General features: G+C 39.0%; 1 protein-coding gene and 1 pseudogene across 3 annotated transcripts in view; both read right to left on the bottom strand.

Moving 5' to 3' along the window:
* The window catches only part of LOC120091675 (ARM repeat superfamily protein), a 63689-nt gene that overhangs the window by 24603 nt on the left and 19265 nt on the right, over positions 1-19821 (bottom strand). For all 3 annotated transcript variants that reach the window (XR_016524552.1, XM_039049781.2, XM_090307168.1), the window contains exons 5-10: positions 18903-19113; positions 18531-18712; positions 18137-18307; positions 12196-12371; positions 3820-3913; positions 3191-3247 (exon numbers count right to left, since the gene is read on the bottom strand). Coding sequence is in view for 2 of the 3 variants with exons in the window: in XM_039049781.2 (XP_038905709.2) it covers positions 3191-3247; positions 3820-3913; positions 12196-12371; positions 18137-18307; positions 18531-18712; positions 18903-19113 (891 nt within the window). In the remaining variant the exon portion in view is untranslated. The remainder of the gene's footprint in view (positions 1-3190; positions 3248-3819; positions 3914-12195; positions 12372-18136; positions 18308-18530; positions 18713-18902; positions 19114-19821) is intronic.
* On the bottom strand, positions 15287-16234 carry LOC150032969 (uncharacterized; annotated as a pseudogene).

Here is a 19821-nt window from a genome sequence, read left to right as displayed (position 1 = left end):
AAATCTTTCAGAGAAATAGAAATAATCATATTGGATTTCTTTTCCAATCTTTACACAAAATGCACGGGTTCTCGCTTAATCCCTTTGAATCTAGATTGGCCAAGAGTCTCAGTTGAAGCCAACACTCAACTGATCGTAAGATTCAGCATATCAGAGATCAAATCTACAATCAAAGCATTGGGGAAGAACAAGGCTCCAGGGCCAGATGGGTTCACTATAGAATTTATTCTCCATTTCTGGAATTTGTTGAAAGATGGGATTATGGAAGTCTTCGAGGATTTTTATCACAACGGTAAGCTCAACTCATGTATCAAGGAAAATTTCATTTTCTTAATTCAAAAGAAGGAGGAAGCAGTCTTGGTTAAAAATTTCCGACCCATTAGCTTATCCACTATTGTTTACAAGATAGTACCTAAGGTATTTGCAGCACGATTCAAAATTCTCATGCCAAGTCTAATAAGTCCAACACAAAGTGTTTTCATAGAAGGAAGGCAAATCCTTGACCCGATTCTAATAGCAAACAAGGTTGTGGACGAGTATAGAGTCAAGAAGAAACAAGGGTGGATACTAAAACTTGGAAAAAGCTTTTGATAGAGTTGATTGGGAGTTTCTTGAAAAAGTTCTCCATGAAAAAAAAAACTTCCACCCAAAATGGATTTCTTGGATTATGGGTTGCATATCCAATCCTAAATTTCCTATATTCATCAATGGAAGACCTAGGGGAAGAATTATGGCCACAAGAGGAATTAGACAAGGAGACCCACTCTCTCCCTTTCTTTTCCTCTTAGTCAGTGAAGTCCTAACCTCCCTGGTTAACAGAATTTATGAAAAAGACTCGTTTGAAGGTTTTGTGGTAGGAAAAGATAACATCCATATCTCCATTCTTCAATTTGCAGATGACACCCTTTATTTTGTAGATATGATGATAGAATGTTAGAGACTCTTCGAAAAACTCTTGCACTATTCGAGTGGTGCTCCAGTCAAAAAATAAATTGGGAAAAATCGGCCATTTGTGGAATCAACATTTAAGAATCCAAGCAAGAAGCCGTAGCCTCAAGATTAGGTTGTTTGTAGCTCCCTTTTTTGTATCTAGGTCTTCCCTTGGGTGGATATCCAAAAAGAATGGACTTTTGGCAGTCGGTTATTGATAAACTTCAGAGTAAACTAGACGAATGGAGAAGGTATAACCTTTCAAGAGGTGGTAGGGCAACTTTATGCAATTCAGTTCTCTCTAATCTACCAATTTATTATATGTCTTCCTTCTTGATGTTAGAAAAGGTAATTTCTTATATAGAAAGAATTATGAGAAACTTCTTTTGGGAAGGACATAAAGGAGGGAAACTAAATCATTTGGTAAAATGAGGAATTGTCTCTAAAAAGATAGAAGATGGTGGTCTGGCTCTAGGAGGTTTAAAGAGAAGAAACTTGGCTCTTCTAGCCAAATGGGGATGGCGCTTTATGCAAGAGAACTCCTCTCTTTGGAGACAAGTTGATAAGAGTAAGTTTTGATTGGCACACTTCTGGGAAGACACTTTGCAATCTTCGTAGTCCTTGGGTCAGCATCTCACAAACATGGTTGAAAGTAGAATCATTGGCAGTCTTCAATCTAGGAAATGGCAGCAGAATTGCTTTCTGGCATGACCCCTGGATTGATAAAACTCCCCTTAAAAACAGTTTTCCTTCCTTGTTCGGAATTGCTTCCAACCAAAATGGATCTGTTTTGAATCATTGGAATTCTCAAACTCATTCTTGGTCTTTATTCTTCAGAAGACTCTTAAAAGAAGATGAAATTTCAGATTTTCAGAATCTGCTCTCCTTGGTGTCCAACAAGGAGCCTTCAAACAGCTCCGACTCTCGTACTTGGTCCTTAGAAGCCAATGGATCATTCAAGGTAAAATCATTAACTAACCATCTCGCTTTGGACTCACCTCTTGACATCTGCCTACAAAAAGCCCTATGGAAATCCAATAGCCCTCGAAGAGTGAACATTACAGTATGGATCATGCTTTTTGGAGCCCTAAACTGCTCTTCAGTATTGCAACACAAGTTGCCTTCCCATTTTCTTTCCCCCAATCAGTGTGTCTTATGTAAATCAGAAGGAGAAGAGCTTCAACACTTGTTCTTTGACTGTCTTTATGCCAGAAACTGTTGGAGAGCCCTTTTTAAAACTTTCAACATGAGTTGGTCATTCAACAACATTTTTAGAAGCAATATGCAGCAGATTCTTATAGGTCCTATCCTCAAGAAAACCTCAAATCTGATTTGGATCAATGCAGTAAAAGCCTTGCTAGTTGAAATATGGTTTGAAAGAAATCAAAGAGTCTTCCAAGATAAAGAACATCCTTGGTTCACCCGTTATGAGGTTGCTAAACTAAATGCTTCACAATGGTGCTCTCTTTCTAAATATTTTGCAGCATACTCTCTCCAAGACATCTGTCTAAATTGGCAAGCTTTCATCCATCCGGATTGATAGATTTTTAAAGGGAAGGGTCCTTCCTCTCCAACCAACAGGATTCAAGTAGCTTAGATTTATGTTCCTGTTTTTCACTTACTTTGTATTACGTTATTCGAAGGAGGTTTCACCCTCTTCTTTGTATTCAGTCTTTTTGTAAGATCTTTTCATACCGATGTGTTTGAGTTATTGTGGATGTGATGAGGGCGCTAAGGAGGTGTCAACCTAGTCGAGATACCCGGATGCGTCTCTTGATCCCGAGTTATGTATCGTTCTCTTTCAAGTACACAACTCTTGTACTTTCTTTTTATGCATTAATAAAAAGTTTGGTTTCCTTTTCAAAAAAAAGGATATATTGTATCTTACATATCGAGTAGTCAGTTCGGTTACCATATTAGTCGATCAATTTACAGCTTCATGAATGGCATTTAGCTAATTGTGGAGTTGCTAGGCATTATTAAGGACCCAGAGTTGATATCGGTAGTGAGAATTTTTAGAGGTGTGCCAATAGAAATGGGCTTCATGCACAAAGCAATTTGCATAGTTCAATTTTAGTAAGTGCTGGTTGGATTAAGATGTTAACGGCCTATTAATTTCAAACTATCATTTAGTTGGTGCTCTTAACTGCAAATAGCAGCACACTTCATGTACGGAAAAACTGATTTACAAAGCAAGGACTACGAATTGATTCCATGACTTATCCTAAGTTGAATATTCAAGTAGCATCGTGTGCCTAACCTCCAAAATTCTGCTCAGAGTTTGATACACTTCATGATGGCTCAACCCATAAGATCCCTAAAAACAAAAATTTGGAAACAATCAATTTAAATAAATAAATAAACAAACTTAACATATGAAATATTCGAAATAAATAATAAGTTATCATAGTGTAAGAAAAAGCCTAATTTTCTAATTTGTCATTCCTTCTCATTAAAAAATAGCCAGGTGCAGTAAATTGAGTAAGATCTTATATTCCTTTTGTTACAGCCAATTGGAAAATCCTTCTGAAATCTCTGGCTTTGACAAGTAGGAGGATATGACATGTTCCCGTCAGCTCATTCATCTTAGGATCATTAGTATTATGTTTATCATCCTTTATGAAAAATTGAACCTTTTATCTGAAAGAAAACTATATTAAAAGTTGGACTTGTACGACGAGAATTGGAAGTTTGATGATTCATGTATTCACTATCATCCTAAGTCCAAATTTAATAACTATTATAAATTAATTTAATACTCTGACAGAAGCATCTAAACTTTCATTATTAATAATAATTCAACAGCTAAAAGATTAAACTCAATCAATCTTGTTATAAAAATCACTAAGTATTTGGTGCTTCAAGTTAAAAAAAGAAAAGAAAAGATACCTGAAAAGAAAACTTAACAAATTTATAGATTAGATCAATTAGATCCTCATCAGCTCCCTTGATGATAGCTGAAGCTAGCTCCAACATTACACATCTACCAAAAAAGATATTTTAATTAATAATATTTTGCCAAAGTGAGATGCACTTCAATAAATAAATAATAGATAATAAGATTTTTTTAAAAAATTTAAAAAAAAAAAAAAAAAAAAAAAAACAAACAAACAAACTAGGCTTTTATTGAAAGAAAAAGAAATAATGCAATGGCACAAAAAAAGGCCCACAAAAGGAGAAACCTACAGAAAGACCTCCAACCAATCAAAATAAGCCCCAAAAATTACAAAAAAGGCTTAGCCATACAGAAGCCCACAAGAAACATGGAATCTAACAAGGACCAAACATCACTCAAAGATCTCTCAAACCCGTAAAAGAATAAAAAACTAAAATAAAAAAGAAGAAGAAGAGCGTGAAGAAAGAAGGATTGAAACTAGAAACAAGTGTGAAGTTGAATTTCAGTGACATCAAATCCTAAAAGGCAGAAGAGAAGATGTAACAGAAAAACAAGACTTGCACACCAAACGAAGGAGAGTACAAGCATTTCCTTTTTTCTATTTATTTAATATTTAATCATAGGAAAGAAAACAAGGAGAATTAATGCAATTTGTTTATTATCAAAAAAAGGGGGAACTAAAAAAATAAATAAATAAAAAGAGAGTTGTGCTAACCTATAAAGGGCTTAAATCAAGCAAAATAAGACCGAAAGGGTAATTAGAAAAACCTTTACAAATAGAGGGCAAATAAGTAGTGTGAATTCTAACAAAAGACCACACCTCAGTCTCACGATCTCTCATGCCCTCTAAAATTTAATTGTTTCTTTCCCTCCAAAACCCCATAAAAGGCTCGGACCCCAGAGACATCAAGGGTTTTTGGTATTAGGCTCACCCGAAGGTTTGAATTTGGGACCTTTAAGTTGGTATGACCTAGAAACCTCAAACCCTTGCAAATGTGGACACCCCTTAGGGGTGGTTAAATTGAGTAAACAAAAGAAGAAATTAAATAATAAGTTGTTGGTTCTCCTCATAAGACATTAGCCTAACTGATGAAAAAGTAAAGAAAAGAGAAAATGGCACACACTTGTTACGTGGAAAACCCTAGTACAGGGAGAAAAAAACCACAATGCAGAGAACTTTTATTATAATAATGTGTTACAAAGTAATGCCCAGAGACTACAGTTTAAATAGAAAAGATGAAACCCTAGAGACCACATGATAAGACAAAAATGTCCCTAGGGCAAATATTCTATTTTTCAACACTCCCCCTCAAGTTGGAGCGTAGATATCAACGAGACCCAACTTGCTAACACATGAGTCAAAGAGTTTTCGTGATAGTCCTTTTGTGAGTACATTAATCTGTTGACTGGAAGGAACATAGGGAATGCAAATATTTCCATTGTCGAGCCTTTCTTTGATAAAATGTCTGTCAATCTCTACATGCTTCGTTCTGTCATTCTGAACAGGGTTGTTTGCAATGCTTATAGCAGCCTTGTTATCACAATAGAGTTTCATTGGCCCATCATGACTTTGGTTAAGATCAATTAGGACCTTTTCCAACCATATTTCTTCGCATATCCCAAGGCTCATGGCCCTGTATTCAGATTCGGCACTACTTCTGGCAACCACCCCTTGTTTTTTACTCCTCCATGTAACAAGGTTACCCCAAACGAACGTACAGTAGCCCAATGTTGACTTTTTGTCGACTACTGAACTTGCCCAATCAGCATCTGTGTAGGCCTCGATGCATCATCTATCTGACTTTCTAAACATTAATCCCCTGCCTGGAGAAGCCTTTAAATATCTCAAAATTCGTTCCACTGCCTTCATATGTTCTTCATAAGGAGACTGCATAAATTGGTTAACCACACTTACTACAGCGCAATATCTGGTCTCGTATGGGAGAGATAAATGAGTTTCCCGACCAAACGCTAATACCACTCTTTGTTAATTGGTGCACTACTACTCAGATCACTCAGCTTAGTATTTGCTTCCATAGGAGTATCAACAGGTTTACATCCTGTCATACCTGTCTCTTTAAGTAAATCTAGTGTATACTTTTGTTGAGAGACAGAGATGCCTTCCTTCGATCGGGCCACCTCCATTCCGAGAAAATACCTTAACCTTCCAAGATCCTTGATCTCAAATTCTTCAGCCATTCTTTTCTTCAATCTGTCTATTTCTGAAGCATCATCCCCCGAGATTACAATGTCATCAACATATACGATTAGAACTGCCATTTTCCCAGACTCAGATTTCTTTGTGAACAAGGTGTGGTCTGAATGTCCCTGACTGTATCCTTGTAATTTTACAAATGTAGTAAATCTGGTAAACCAGGCCCTTGGAGACTGCTTCAACCCATATAAAGACTTCTTCAGTTTACAAACTTTGCGACTGAACTATTTTTCAAATCCTGGAGGCAGACTCATGTAAACTTCTTCTTCTAATTCGCCATTAAGGAAAGCATTCTTCACATCAAACTGGTGCAAAGGCCAATTTTTATTAACTGCAACCGAGAGGAGCACACGAACTGTGTTTAACTTTACTACTGGAGAGAAAGTCTCTGAGTAATCTATCCCAAAGGTCTGAGTGAAACCTCGGCCACCAACCGTGCCTTGTACCGGTCGATTGTACCATCAGTTCTATACTTAACAGTAAACACCCATTTGCACCCAACTGTCTTGTGTCCCTCAGGAAGAGTGACCTGTTCCCATGTGTCGTTCTTCTCAAGAGCTTTCATTTCTTCTATAACAGCGGCTCTCCACTCAGGAATTTCCATAGCTGCATATATGTTGCTCGGTATCGAAATAGTATTGAGGCTAGTAGTTAACGTTTTGAACGCCGGAGACAGGTTACTATAAGACATATAACTCTGCATTGGGTACTTGGTACAAGACCTCGTTCCTTTCCTTAAAGCAATAGGGATGTCAAGAGAGGCATCATAATCTTTCTGTTCTTCGGACTTCTCGTCACACTTAGTATCTAGTTTTGTCTTATCTAGGTCTTTCTGATCTTCTGAGTTCTCATCATCATACTCAGTATCCTGCTTTGTCTCATCTGTATCTTCTTCAACATTTTCAGTCTGAACCTGGGGTTCATTACTGCCTTCATCCGTACCAGCCACATTCTCAGTACTATCACTGTTAATGTCAGTACTATTATGGTGATCAATATCCACATTAGTCACATTCTCGGTATTGTCTCTGCTTACACTACTTTCAACACAAGTATTATCACCACATATGTTATCATTATTAGGACTAGAAGGCTTCATACCTGGAACTATCACTCATTCTGACTCATGTACTGGAGCCAGAGAAGTGATGGACGGCACTATTTTCTTTCTAAGATTCCTCCTATAATACGTGATCTATGGGACTTGCTTGGTAGGAAGAATAGGAGCATTGAGACTTGTGTCGGGAATGGGCTCAGGAATGTCTGGCAGGCAAGGACTTAGACCTCAGTTGGACTCTTCACTTATACTCTCCCCCGGAAGAGGACTAAGGGGGAAGAAAGGACGGTCTTCGAAGAAGGTGACATCCATGGAGACAGAGTACTTGCGGGAAGAAGGATGGTAACATGTGTACCCGCGTTGATGAAGAGGGTATCCCACAAAAACACACTTCTGAGCTCGAGGGGTAAATTTGGTTCAATTAGGACCATGGGTATGGACAAACACAACACACCCGAACACACGATGTGGAACATCTGAGGTAAGGCGGTTATCAGGATATGACTCTTTGAGATAGTCAAAAGGGGTTTAGAACTTTAAGACCCGAGAAGGCATTTGGTTTATTAAGTGAGCTGCTGTCAAGACAGCATCGCCCCCAAAGATATGACAAAAGGGATGTGGATAGCATGAGTGATCGAGCAACTTCAATTAGGTGACGGTTTTTCCGTTCAATCACGCCATTTTCTTGTGGGGTATAAGCACATGAATTTTGATGGATTATTTCTTTAGAGGCAAGGAATTCCCCGAGGTTATTATGAAAGAATTTCCGACCATTATCACTCCCGAAGAATAGTGATTCTTGAGTTGAACTGGATTTCTATAGAATTGTAAAACTGCTGAAAAACAGAGGTGACTTTGGACTTGTCAGTAAAGAGGAAGACCCAGGTCAACCTAGTGTGGTCGTCTATGAATGTTACAAACCACTGTTTACTAGTAGTGGTTGTAACCAGAGATGGACCCCACGCATCACTATGAAAAAGAGTAAAGGGTTTCGAAGGTTTATAAGGTTAGGGTTTGAACGATTCGCGAGGTTGTTTAGCTTGGACACACACATCACATTTCAAGTTAGAAACATTAATATTATGAAATAGATGATGAAATAAATATTTCATATAATGAAAGCTCGGATGACCGAGACGAAAGTGCCATAACATATAATCTGTCTCAGAATTGGAAAAACAGGAAGACAATAAACTAATCCTATCACAAATCCTAGAGGAGGTATCTTCAATAAGGAAATAGAGCCCCTCATCATGCCCGGCAGTGCCAATAGTCATCTCCGAGTTCAGATCCTAAAAAATAGCAGCATCGGGTGAGAAGATAACACGACATTTCAAATCTCTAGTAATCTTACTGACAGATAGAAAATTATAGGAAATTTTAGGCATATGTAGAACGTCTTGGAGGGTAAAACCCTCAAAGGGTGAACGGCCTTTCCCGGTCACAGGGGCGAAGGATCCATCAACGATCCTGATCCTCTCATTCCCAGCACTCGGGTAATAAGACAAGAATTGGTCGGACGTGCCAGTTAGATGGTCCATAGCTCCTGAGTCTAGAATCCATGGTTTTCTACCATTTATACTAACAAGGCCACAAGAGTGATGTGTATCTGATTGTGCGATGGCACTGACACACACTGTACTAGAGCCGTTCTGATTCGTCTCCTGCTTCTGTGGTTGATGACCAGCTGTAGATTCACTTGCTAAAGCACGTCCATGCCCTGATTGTCGTCTTTTACCATTTGGAGGACGACCATGAAGCTTCCAGCATTGCTCCTTAGTGTGCCAGGGTTTCTTACAATGTTTACAGACCGGAGGAACCTTTCCATTTTGTTTGTCAATACCTGACATTTTAAACGCGGCGGAATCTATTGATTTAGTTACTGGGTTATTCATGGCATTAAACCTATCTTCCTCAAGACGGATTTCAGAACATGCTTCCATCAAGGAGGGAACTGGATGAGTTCCCAGAATTCAACTTCACACAGCATCAAATTTCGGGTTAAGCCCTGCCAAGAAATCATAGACCCGGTCTGTCTCTTCGGACTGATAGTACAAAACTCCTCCACATGGACAGCTCCAATTCAATTCTCGACATAAATCCATTTCTTGCCAGATCACAGACAGCTTATTGAAATAAGCGGTGACATCCATGGTCCCCTGTTTACATTCATGGACTTGTTTACGGAGCGCATATAGACGAGCTCCATTTTGTCGTGAGGAGTACAAATTTTTCACGGCCTGCCAAATATCCATTGCATTAGCAGCATACAGCAGGGGCATTCCAATCTAGGGTTCCATACTCCTTATTAACATAAATCGGAGTAGAGAGTCCTCTCCTTTCCATACGCGTTCCTGAGGGTCGCCTTGTCTAGGTTTTGGTATTTCGCCAGTCAAATACCCAAACTTATGACGACCCTCGAGAGCCATTCTCACAGATTGGGACCACGAAAAATAATTATGGCCATTTAATTTCTCTCCTACAATACAACTAGCAGGATTCCCATAAAATAATTGAGCTGCAGATAAATTAAGGAAAGAGGTTACTGGGCTTTCTGAATAATTATGGCCATTTGGCGTAGTTCCAAGCGCCTCTCCAAGACTAGCCATCTGTTGCTGTATTGACTCATTCTACTATTTAATCTGAGACTGCAACTGGGCCAACTGTTCTTAACATAGTTAGATCCGCTTGGCTAGAAAGGATTAGAACCGCTCGATTGGAAGGAATTGCGAGCGATTCCGGCAGCCATATGTGACGACGGCTTGAGAACATGGCTTGAGAGATCGAAGCTCGTGGCTGGGATCAGCACTGTCTCACGCAACTGGGTATCACATCTGGACATCAAAGCTTGTTGTTTGACTCCGTTCATCTCGTGCGGCTGGACATCATGGAAGAATGAATGATGGGCATCCGACCAATGGGTATCACGCAATTGGGTACCATCCGACCCATGGGTATTAGGTATCATCCGACGGCTGACCCGAGTGGAACGACGATGGAAATCAGAAATCTGGGTTCGGCTGGGACTTCGGAATCGGAAATCGAAGGTCGGCTGGACATCGGGTATCATCTTCGCAGGCGGCTGGACATCAAAAATCGAAAGGTAGAACTTCACGTGCGGCTTAGACTTCGCGGACGGCTGGACTTCGAGCACCAGCGGCTGGGCTTCGCGTGCGGCTAGAACAATGCGAGCATCTGGCTGGGCTTCAACACCAGCGGCAAGGGTCGACACGTGCAGCTCGGACTCGACCAAGATCTGCTGATTTTTCCGATCATCTCCATAGGCGGCTGACCCGTGCGATCCGATTTGTTCGTGCGGCTGACTAGGGCTGGAATCAGCAGACCTGTGCGACCCGAAGCTTGATCCGTGCGGCTTGTCAATGGCTGATCCAATCATCTCTTGAAATTGGGGCATCATCATCTGAAAATATCGTTCCATGGTTGTTTTAACGACAACTTCGATTTCTGTGTTTGTGGTGCCAGATGGCCCTTGCAATTCTCTTGTTGGGTTTTCCTCAATTGTGGCCAGGGTTTCATCTTGCTCTGATACCATGATGAAAAAGTAAAGAAAAGAGAAAATGGCACACATTTGTTACGTGGAAAATCCTAGTACAGGGAGAAAAAACCACGATGCAGAGAACTTTTATTATAATAATGTGTTACAAAGTAATGTCCAGAGGCTACAATTTAAATAGAAAAGATGAAACCCTAGGGAACACATGATAAGACAAAAATGCCCCTAGGGCAAATATTCTATGTTTCAACACTAACAAGACAAAAGAAGAACGTACATAGGGCAATAAGTCTAACAATGGGAAAATGGGGATGAGAACCTATTTAGTCATGGCGGGCTGTAAATTTCAAGTGTTTGCAATGTGATTTTGTTGTATGCTTCTATGATATTGTATTCTCTCTCTTTCTAATTAAAGCTTGTCTTTCTATAATAATCAATCCCACATTTTCTCAATCTTATTCTTCAAGTTCATATTTTATTCATACACGCATATGACCTCATTTCACTCAAGCCCCGTTTTTTCACCCCTATGTTATACTTATGCTCCAGCCATCGTAGCCAATGGATAAGCATCTCAACATCTTGGCTGAAAATTGAAGATCTGGCAGTGTTAAAACTTGGGAATGGCAGCAGAATTGCTTTTTGGTTAGATCCATGGATTGACAAAATCCCCTTGAAAACATGGTTCCCGAGACTGTTTAGGGTTGCCCTTAATCCTAAAAGCTCAGTATCAGATCATTGGGACCGTTCTTCCTTTTCATGGTCCATCTTCTTTTGCAGACTGTTGAAAGAGGCAGACATAGCTGATGTTCAGAACCTTGTTGGCATCATTTCTGACAAAAACAAAACATCAATTGCTCCGAACAGAAGGCTTTGGTCATTAGAAATAAATAGTCTTCTCGGTTAAATCTCTAGTTAACCACTTGTCCTTGGCATCACCAACTGATAAACACTTGGAGAAAGCCCTTTGGAAATCCAAAAGCCCACATCATGTGAACATCACGGTTTGGATCATGTTAGCTGGTAAATTGAACTGCTCCTCAGTCATGCAAAAGAAATTACCGTTTCACTGCCTATCTCCTCATATTTGTCCACTTTGTTTGGCAGATAAGGAGGACACTTACAGCATCTGTTTTTGAATGTTGTTATGCTGAAAAGTGTTGCATAGATCGTTCAGTTTTTTCAAAGAAAAATAGTTGTCTTTAAAATATTGTTTGGGCTTGGGGACATTGGTCATACTGGCTTAGAGCCTAGAAGTCCCCAATTCGAACCTTCTATTGATGACTATCGGGTTCAGGCCTTGGGGATAGGGGCCCGGGCATAGCGGAGCTAAGCTTCATCTCCTAGTTATCAATTTTTTTTTAAAAAAAAAAAAAACACCTTCATGCAAGCAAGCGCTTGTTGCCATTAACATGGCAATAAAAAATGCATTTCAATATATATCGTGATTCTTCAAATTTATCCCAAGGCTCGAATTCGAAAGCCTAAAAAAATGATAAATTGCAAAAGCTAATTGATATTTTCAACACATCTTGAACTTTATTTAATTTCAACCAACAACGTCCTAAAAATCATAGGTTTACCTTTGAAGATCAATCTCTCTTGTCCCAGTATTTCCTTCAGCATTCTCATCAGCATTGGCTCCTGGCTCCTCAAACTCACCCTTAGTATTTAGAAACTGAAACCTTTCAAGAAGTGACATAAAAACCTTTTTGGTTGTCCTGGAGTCCGTGATAGAAGCCAAGCATCCAATGGCATCCTAATAATATAATATAGAATTTGTTTTTATTAAAGATGTTTTCCACAGCCCAAATATAAGACCTTCTGAACATCCAAACACGAGTAACATGAATATCAATTTGCAACACAGCAAAGCTAAACGTAATCACAAATATGCATTAGGAAAGGAAACATTCACAAACAACAGGAAAGGGCTGTCATCGTCATGATCGAAAGCATCACACTCGACAGGATGTTCTAGTTTCTTGATGTGTTTAAATACATCAATTTGCAAACTCCAACATCAATATAATTTGGTTTCTCATGCAATAAATATTAGAAATGATATTAAGATGCAAATATTTTCATCTCTAAATACATTAACTTGTTGAAAAAATAAATATCAAACTTTGAGTTCAACGTAGATAAACTTACCGGGCTACTTCAAATTCAATTTTAGTCCATACTTGGCAACCACCTATCTATACTATTAAATGGATATAAAGCATTATTAGTTGGTCTAGTGGTAGTGGGAACATAAAAATAAAAAGGCCATAGAACTAAGGGGTCATAGGTTCAATCTTGAATTTCTAAAGGCATCAAATAATCCGGTTGGGGACAAAGCCAACGACTTATTCCGTTCAAACACAACACATTCTTCCACATATTTCTTCACATCCCCTTTCATTCCCTCCCAGTACAACTCCCCTGTCAACCTCTTATAAGTCCTCAAATAGCCAGAATGTCCACCAAACACCGATTCATGGTATGTATGCAACATTGTAGGTAATAGGCAGAGGTTTTAGATAATACCAACTGACCCTTATACTTCAAAATGTCGTGCTGCAAAGAAAACTTAGGGACGCTGTCAGCAACTTCTTCCAGCTTAGCAACGATTTCCATCAACTTCGTATCTTTCTCAACCTCTTCTTTAATGACTTGAACTTCCAACAACGTAGGAGCTGATAAGTGAGCTAGACGCACTATAGGAGGTACCCTGGATAACGCATCAGCTGCTTTGTTTTCAAGGCCCAGTCGATAAACCACTTCAAAGTCGTATCCCAATAACTTGGCAATCCACTTTTGATGTTGTGGTTGGATAACCCGTTGTTCTAACAGAAACTTCAGCGATCACTTATCAGTTTTCACCATAAATCTCCTTCGCAAAAGATAGGGCCTCCAATGTCGAACTGCCATAACTACAACCATAAGTTCCCTTTGATATACCGGCTTAGCACGGTCCCTCGTGGACAACGTATGGCTAAAGTAGGCAATCGGCCTTCTCTGTTGTACTAAGACAGCCCCTATCCCATATCCTGAAGCATCTGTCTCAATCTCAAAGGGTTGTTAAAATCAAGTAATGCCAACACTGGCAAAGTGACCATAGCTTGTTTCAACTTCTCAAATGCTTCATGAGCTTCTTCGAACCACACAAAAACACCCCCTTTTAATAACGAACTCAATGGAGCTGCAACACTTCCATAATTCTGGTCAAACCGCCTACAGTAACTAGTCAAATCCAAAAATCCCCTAATTTCTCTGATATTAGTAGGAACGGGCCACTCCAACATTGCACGGATCTTCTCAGGATCTGCCTCCACACATTGTCCTAAAATTAAATGTCCCAGATATTCCACCCTATCTCAAGCAAATTGGCACTTGTTTCGCTTGACATATAACTAATGTTCCCGAAGCGCAGATAGCACCAACTCTAAATGCTTCAAGTGTTCCTCCAGATTTTTGCTATATACCAAAAATATCATTTTTTTTTTTAAGGAAAAAAAAAGGAAACGCATTTTTCATTGAATTAATGAAAAGAAACAAAGTCTCAAGTTACAGAATACATAATAACTAGCAGATCAGGAGGTGCACCCTATAGCACCCTCATCATATCCAATAGAGGGGAAACAAGCAAACAAAGTAATAGATCCAGATATCCAATGTCCAATGGTCCGTAGCTATTACCAAAGAAGAATTAAAACCAGAACTGAAGACATACATCAAACCAGAATTATGAAGTACACAAAAAAATTTCACAACAAAGAGGTAAGAGCCAAGACAAAAGAGATCTGCTTCTAAATTGAAAAGGAGATGAACGCCAACCAATTTAGATTGAGCTCCTGAATTGAGTAATCTTCAAAGACTCTAGATTGAGTCCACCATGACGAATCTTCATAGATACGGCTTAAAAATGGAGTTCATTAATGCTTGAAAAGTTGATGGTGCATTATTTAACTCAAATGGTATTACTAAAAACTCATAATGCCCTTCATAAGTTCTAAATGTTGTCTTCTCCACGTCCCCAAGATGCATCCTTATTTGATGATACCCAACCTTCAAGACGATTTTAGAAAACATGCTCGCACCATCCGGTTCATCAAATAACTCTTCAATAACCGGGATTGGAAACTTATCCGGAATAGTAACATTATCAAGTGCTTTATAATCCAACATAAAACCCCCCGCTCCCATCGTTCTTGCGTACCAACAAGACTAGACTTGAATATGGACCGATACTTGGCCTTATGACCCCTGAGGTCAACATTTCATCTACCAACTTCTCCATTTTTTCCTTTTAGTGATAAGCATATCGATATGGCCTAACGTTCACCAAGTCAGTACCTTTTTTTTAAATGTATATGATGTTCAATACTCCTTGTTAGAGGTAACTCCTCGGGCCACTCGATAACATCTTCAGACTTTGCTAACAGTGCTGGTATGGATTCGGCCATAGTATATACTTAATCCACCCCATACCATTCAGCCAATGATACTCCCCCTTCCATTGCTCGACACTCTATCAAAAATCCCTTATTTGAGTCTATCTACGATTTCATCATACTTTTGAGACTCATGCAAACCTTGATCAAACTTGGATCACCCTTCAGAACAATTGTTTGAACCCCTTGATTGAAAGACAGTCAAATTTCGTCAATCTACTTACGTACCCCTTGTGAATGTAACCATTGCGTTCCCAATATTACGTCCACTCCTCCTAACTCCAAGGGAAGAAAACTATCCCTCAACTTCCATTCTCCGATGGACAATTCCACCTAATCGCAGACCCCCTTTCCCTTTATTGCAGAACCAGAGCCCAGAATAACACCATAGTTAGAGGTCTCCACAATCGGCAACTGCAAATGGGACACCGGCTTTTCTGAGATGAAGTTATGCGCAGCTCCACAATCAATCAAAATTACCACGGTCTCTCCTTTGATTGCATCTTTTAACTCCATCGCTCTAGATTCGACAACCCTACAACCAAGTTAATTGATAACTCTGCAACAGGCTTCAACTCCTCTTCCACTTCAAGTATCTTCAATTCCACTTCCTCTACTGGCAACTCGTTATCATCAATGAATTCCACTTCTTCCTCATTCGCCCGAACAACTAAAACTCTTAATTCTCTTTACTCTCAACCCTTGCATCGATGTCCCACCGAATATCGGTCATTGCACCTAAAACACAAGCCCTTCCCCTTCCTAGCTTGAAATTCCACATCAAATAACCTTTTGACCGGTCCTTCTTGCTGATTACCACCCGCAACCACACCTCTCAGAGTGATCGTCCTCATCAGTGTAGGTTCAATCATCTTTCCTCCTCCTTTCGTAACAACAGGAACAATAAATTTTACGTTATTAATGAGAGTTTGGGCCTTATCTTCGCTTTGCTTATGGCCTGCTTCAATACGCGTTATCTCACATTCTCTACTCGTTGGGCCAACTTCATCATTTGCACAAGCCCAATAGGCTCCTAGCATTCCACTTCTGCTTTGATCCATGGAACTAGCCCATTCATGAAGGTCTCTTCCAATACTTCATTAGGTAAGAACGGTAATGGTGCCGCCAGTTTATCGAAGAGGCTTCGATACTTCTCTACTGTCGTTTCCAGTTTAATCGCCAAAAAACATCTGCAAATTGATCCTTCCTTCATCGATCGAAACCGCACCAATAATCTTTGCTTCAAATCCTTCCAATCTTTGAATGGTTCATGTTCTTCCTTGGACCGATACCAATCCAATGCTTGCTCCGTCGAAACTAATTACCGCTACCATCATCTTCTTTGACTCTATCTTATGTATCTGAAAATTGAATCCAATCCATTGAAAATTGGCATTTCTACCTTCTTGAACTTACTTCTATCGTTCAACACTTCGTCTATGTCTGATTTCGCCACATTCGTTTTGTCTATACTTGATTTCGCCACATTCGTTAACGCATCTGCCGATTCTCCATTCACCTCAGCCGGATTCCCTTTGCTTCCAGATTCATCAACATTTCCTAATACAATTGATCGGCCTTTCGCCGTTTTCGCATCATAGGTCAATAACATCTTCTGATGCTTTTCTGCCTATACTCCTAATCTTTCGATGCTCTTTGCCAGTGATGCCAAATTTTCTTCAATTACCTTTTGAATCTCCACTCATAAGCCAGAAATTTATTGATCAAACACCTCCAAGTTCTCTTCAAATCTCTTCTGAGCCATCTTGCCAAATTTCCTTTCCAGGTTGACGCTCAGATAACAATATGATAGGACTCCAACTCAAGATATTTATTCGATCAGAGATCAACCAATGGCTATTACAAGATCATAAGAACAATGCGAAACAAAAACAAGAAGACCTACTGTCCTTCCCTCGCACTCGAGAAAGAGACTCCTACACCAAAATGACCATGCCAGACCTACTCCCATACCCCAACATATATTCCCTCTCCCAAGTCCTAACTAATTGTGGTCCCCGACATACCCTCAATAGCCACACTTCCACAAACACGTGCTTTTCCTTTATTGCCCTTCCTACTATACTGCAATATAATTGGTGGCCTAACATTAGCTTTTCGGGGTACCGCAATTGGGGTGTAATTGAAGAGGGGAGGGTCGAGGGAGTAGTGGTGATAATTTTGTGGCCGTGGAAGAGGAAGATGCAAGGGACAACGATACTAATAGTAGGAATTTGGATTTTTTTTTTTTCTTTTTTGGAGTCAATCAGGTAGAAGTGTTTGAAAGAGCCGCTATGTGAGGGTGGCAACTCGTTTTCTTGTAGATTTAGGTAAGCTGCTTGACGTTTGCGTTTTATTTTTTCAAAATTTATTGGTCAGGGGTGTTTTCTTTTTTTAAATTGAAAGGAGCTTTTGGGATACCCTTTCAAACAATTTTTTCCTATTACGATCTTGTGAATATCACTGCCAACTAGGACCTCTTTTTTTGTAATTCAGTGGCTTTTGGGGATGGCCCATTTCCGAGGCTTTTTATATCAATATAATCTTGTTTCTTTCTTCTTCCTTTTTTGCTCTTTTTTCCTAAGAAAAAGAAGGTTAGCTCTTGATAGCATTAACTGGGATCTTCTGGGTAAGATCCTTGAAGTTAAAGACCTTGATATTACTTGGCGTAAATGGAACATAGGATATGTCTTCGGTACTACTTATTCTCTCGTCAATAATGAGTGGAATTGAGGTAAAATTCACACTTCAAAGGATCTTCATCAAAATGATCCCTTCAATCCTGTCATAATCTTATTGGTAACAAACTATCTTAGTTGTAGTTGACGTAAAGAAGATGGGTTGATAGAAGGATTTAAGAGTAGCAAAGATGAAAGTCATACCCCCAGATGAACGTACTGCAAGCATCACTAAAACCACATCTCCTTATTAGACCTTTCTCTATCCAAACACCCTCATATTTCTAAGAACTAAAGTAATGATTGCAATATTCTTAGACAATAAAATGCAATTTTTTCATGCTCATACATTAAAGGAGGTATTTCATTATGTTCAAACAGTAATTGCTAAGGCACTAGAAGAAAACCTTCAAATGTGCACGCTTTGTTGGTACAGAATCAACAAATAACTCCACTAAAGGCTGAAGCAACTTAGTTGAACATGATACCAACGCCTTCATGTTCTTGCTCTCCGTTTTCTTTGAATAAACAGATACATCATTGAAATTTGGTACAACTGCGTTCTGATTCACAAGGACCTACACCAATCGAAACAAATTAAAAGAAGATAACAACTTTATAAAAAAATTAAGTTTTACACTGGAGAGGGTAGGAGATCAAACCATTGACTTTTAGGATAGTAATTGGTGCTTTATCCAATTAGCTATGCGGCATAACTTTATCAAACTAGTAAAATAAAACAAAAAGGAAAAAAAAACAGTACAATATACTATAGCACTAAAATGAACATTATCGTGTGACCTGTAAGGCAACAGCAATATCTTCATGCATAAAAGAGTCTTCTTTAAGAAGTGTAATTAAAAGTTCAGATAGCATTCCAATTCTTTGGTGCATATCACTAGGATGGCGGCAAAAAGCAGGTAGTAATCTCCACAAATTACAGGCACATGTCTGTAGATTTTTACATGTCGCAATCTTCTTAACTGTGACAATGGAGCCATTAAAATGAATTAAACAACAAACCCAAAATATTTATTTAAAAAAAATTGAATAGAATATATGCTTAAAGTAAAATATGAGAAAGAAAAAAAAATAATGATCACATTATCCACTCCCCCAACCTTACACAACCCACAAAATTCAAGATCAACCAAATATGGACCAAAGAGTCACCTTTACTACTCTCGTCCTGAAAATATTTTGCAAGGGGCACAATATATTCCAGATAATACCCAAGTGATCCTCCAACAACATGACTTTGTAGAACTGGTACCAACCACATGTTTTGCACAGTTAAATCGCCAGGATTTATGGATATAGGAATAAGAGTAAGTATCTTCTCGGGTCCCATTGCGGTTACAGCAGATCCAATACAGTTCTGAAGCTGCAGCGTAAAAGTCAGCATTATTTAAGATGAAAAAGTAATTTTTATTATAAATAAATAAATAAATAAGGCAAGGAGACATTAAAAAATGTTTAAAAAATGGCTCCAAGTAACAAAGATAAGGAAAAGAGATTGTAGAACTCTTTGGATAGAAAACACCACAAGGAGAAAAAAGTATACATTACTTTTCCAAAAATCACTGATCTGTTTTATTTTAGAACGGCTGTATTATAAACAAAAATGGAGAGAAAACAGACTAAGGCCGAGGGATGAGAAGGCCACTGCCAACAACATTAAACCATCAAAGCCCTCCAATTATTGATAATCATTGGAGGCTATAATTACAATAAAAAAAATTTGTGCTTCGGACACCACCAAGAAGTTGTAAAATTAGCAAAGAACCATACTACTTGCATTACCCCCCAAAGAAACCGGGCAGTGGTGCAGTGGATAAAGATATGATCTAAAGTCTCTGACTCCTTCCAGCAGAGGCAACAATCAGAAGGTGGCATAGCCCAAAGATCACCGATCTCTTTGTCCTATCATCCATTCTATTTCTATCCAATTAAATGATTCAAATCCAGGATTTCAATACACTGATCAAAGAATCTCTTTTTTTTCTTCTAAAAGGATGGTTAAAGTGTAGCTAGACCATCATATTCATCTCTTGCACATTCAGGGGAGAAACCAAATAAAATCAAGAGATAG

Source organism: Benincasa hispida, chromosome 11, assembly GCF_027475165.1.
Source record: "Benincasa hispida cultivar pf3 chromosome 11, pf3_genome.v1.1, whole genome shotgun sequence".
In the NCBI taxonomy this organism is placed as follows: domain Eukaryota; kingdom Viridiplantae; phylum Streptophyta; class Magnoliopsida; order Cucurbitales; family Cucurbitaceae; genus Benincasa; species Benincasa hispida.
Note: the sequence above shows the minus strand (reverse complement) of the source record. Positions and strands in the feature narration are given on the sequence as shown.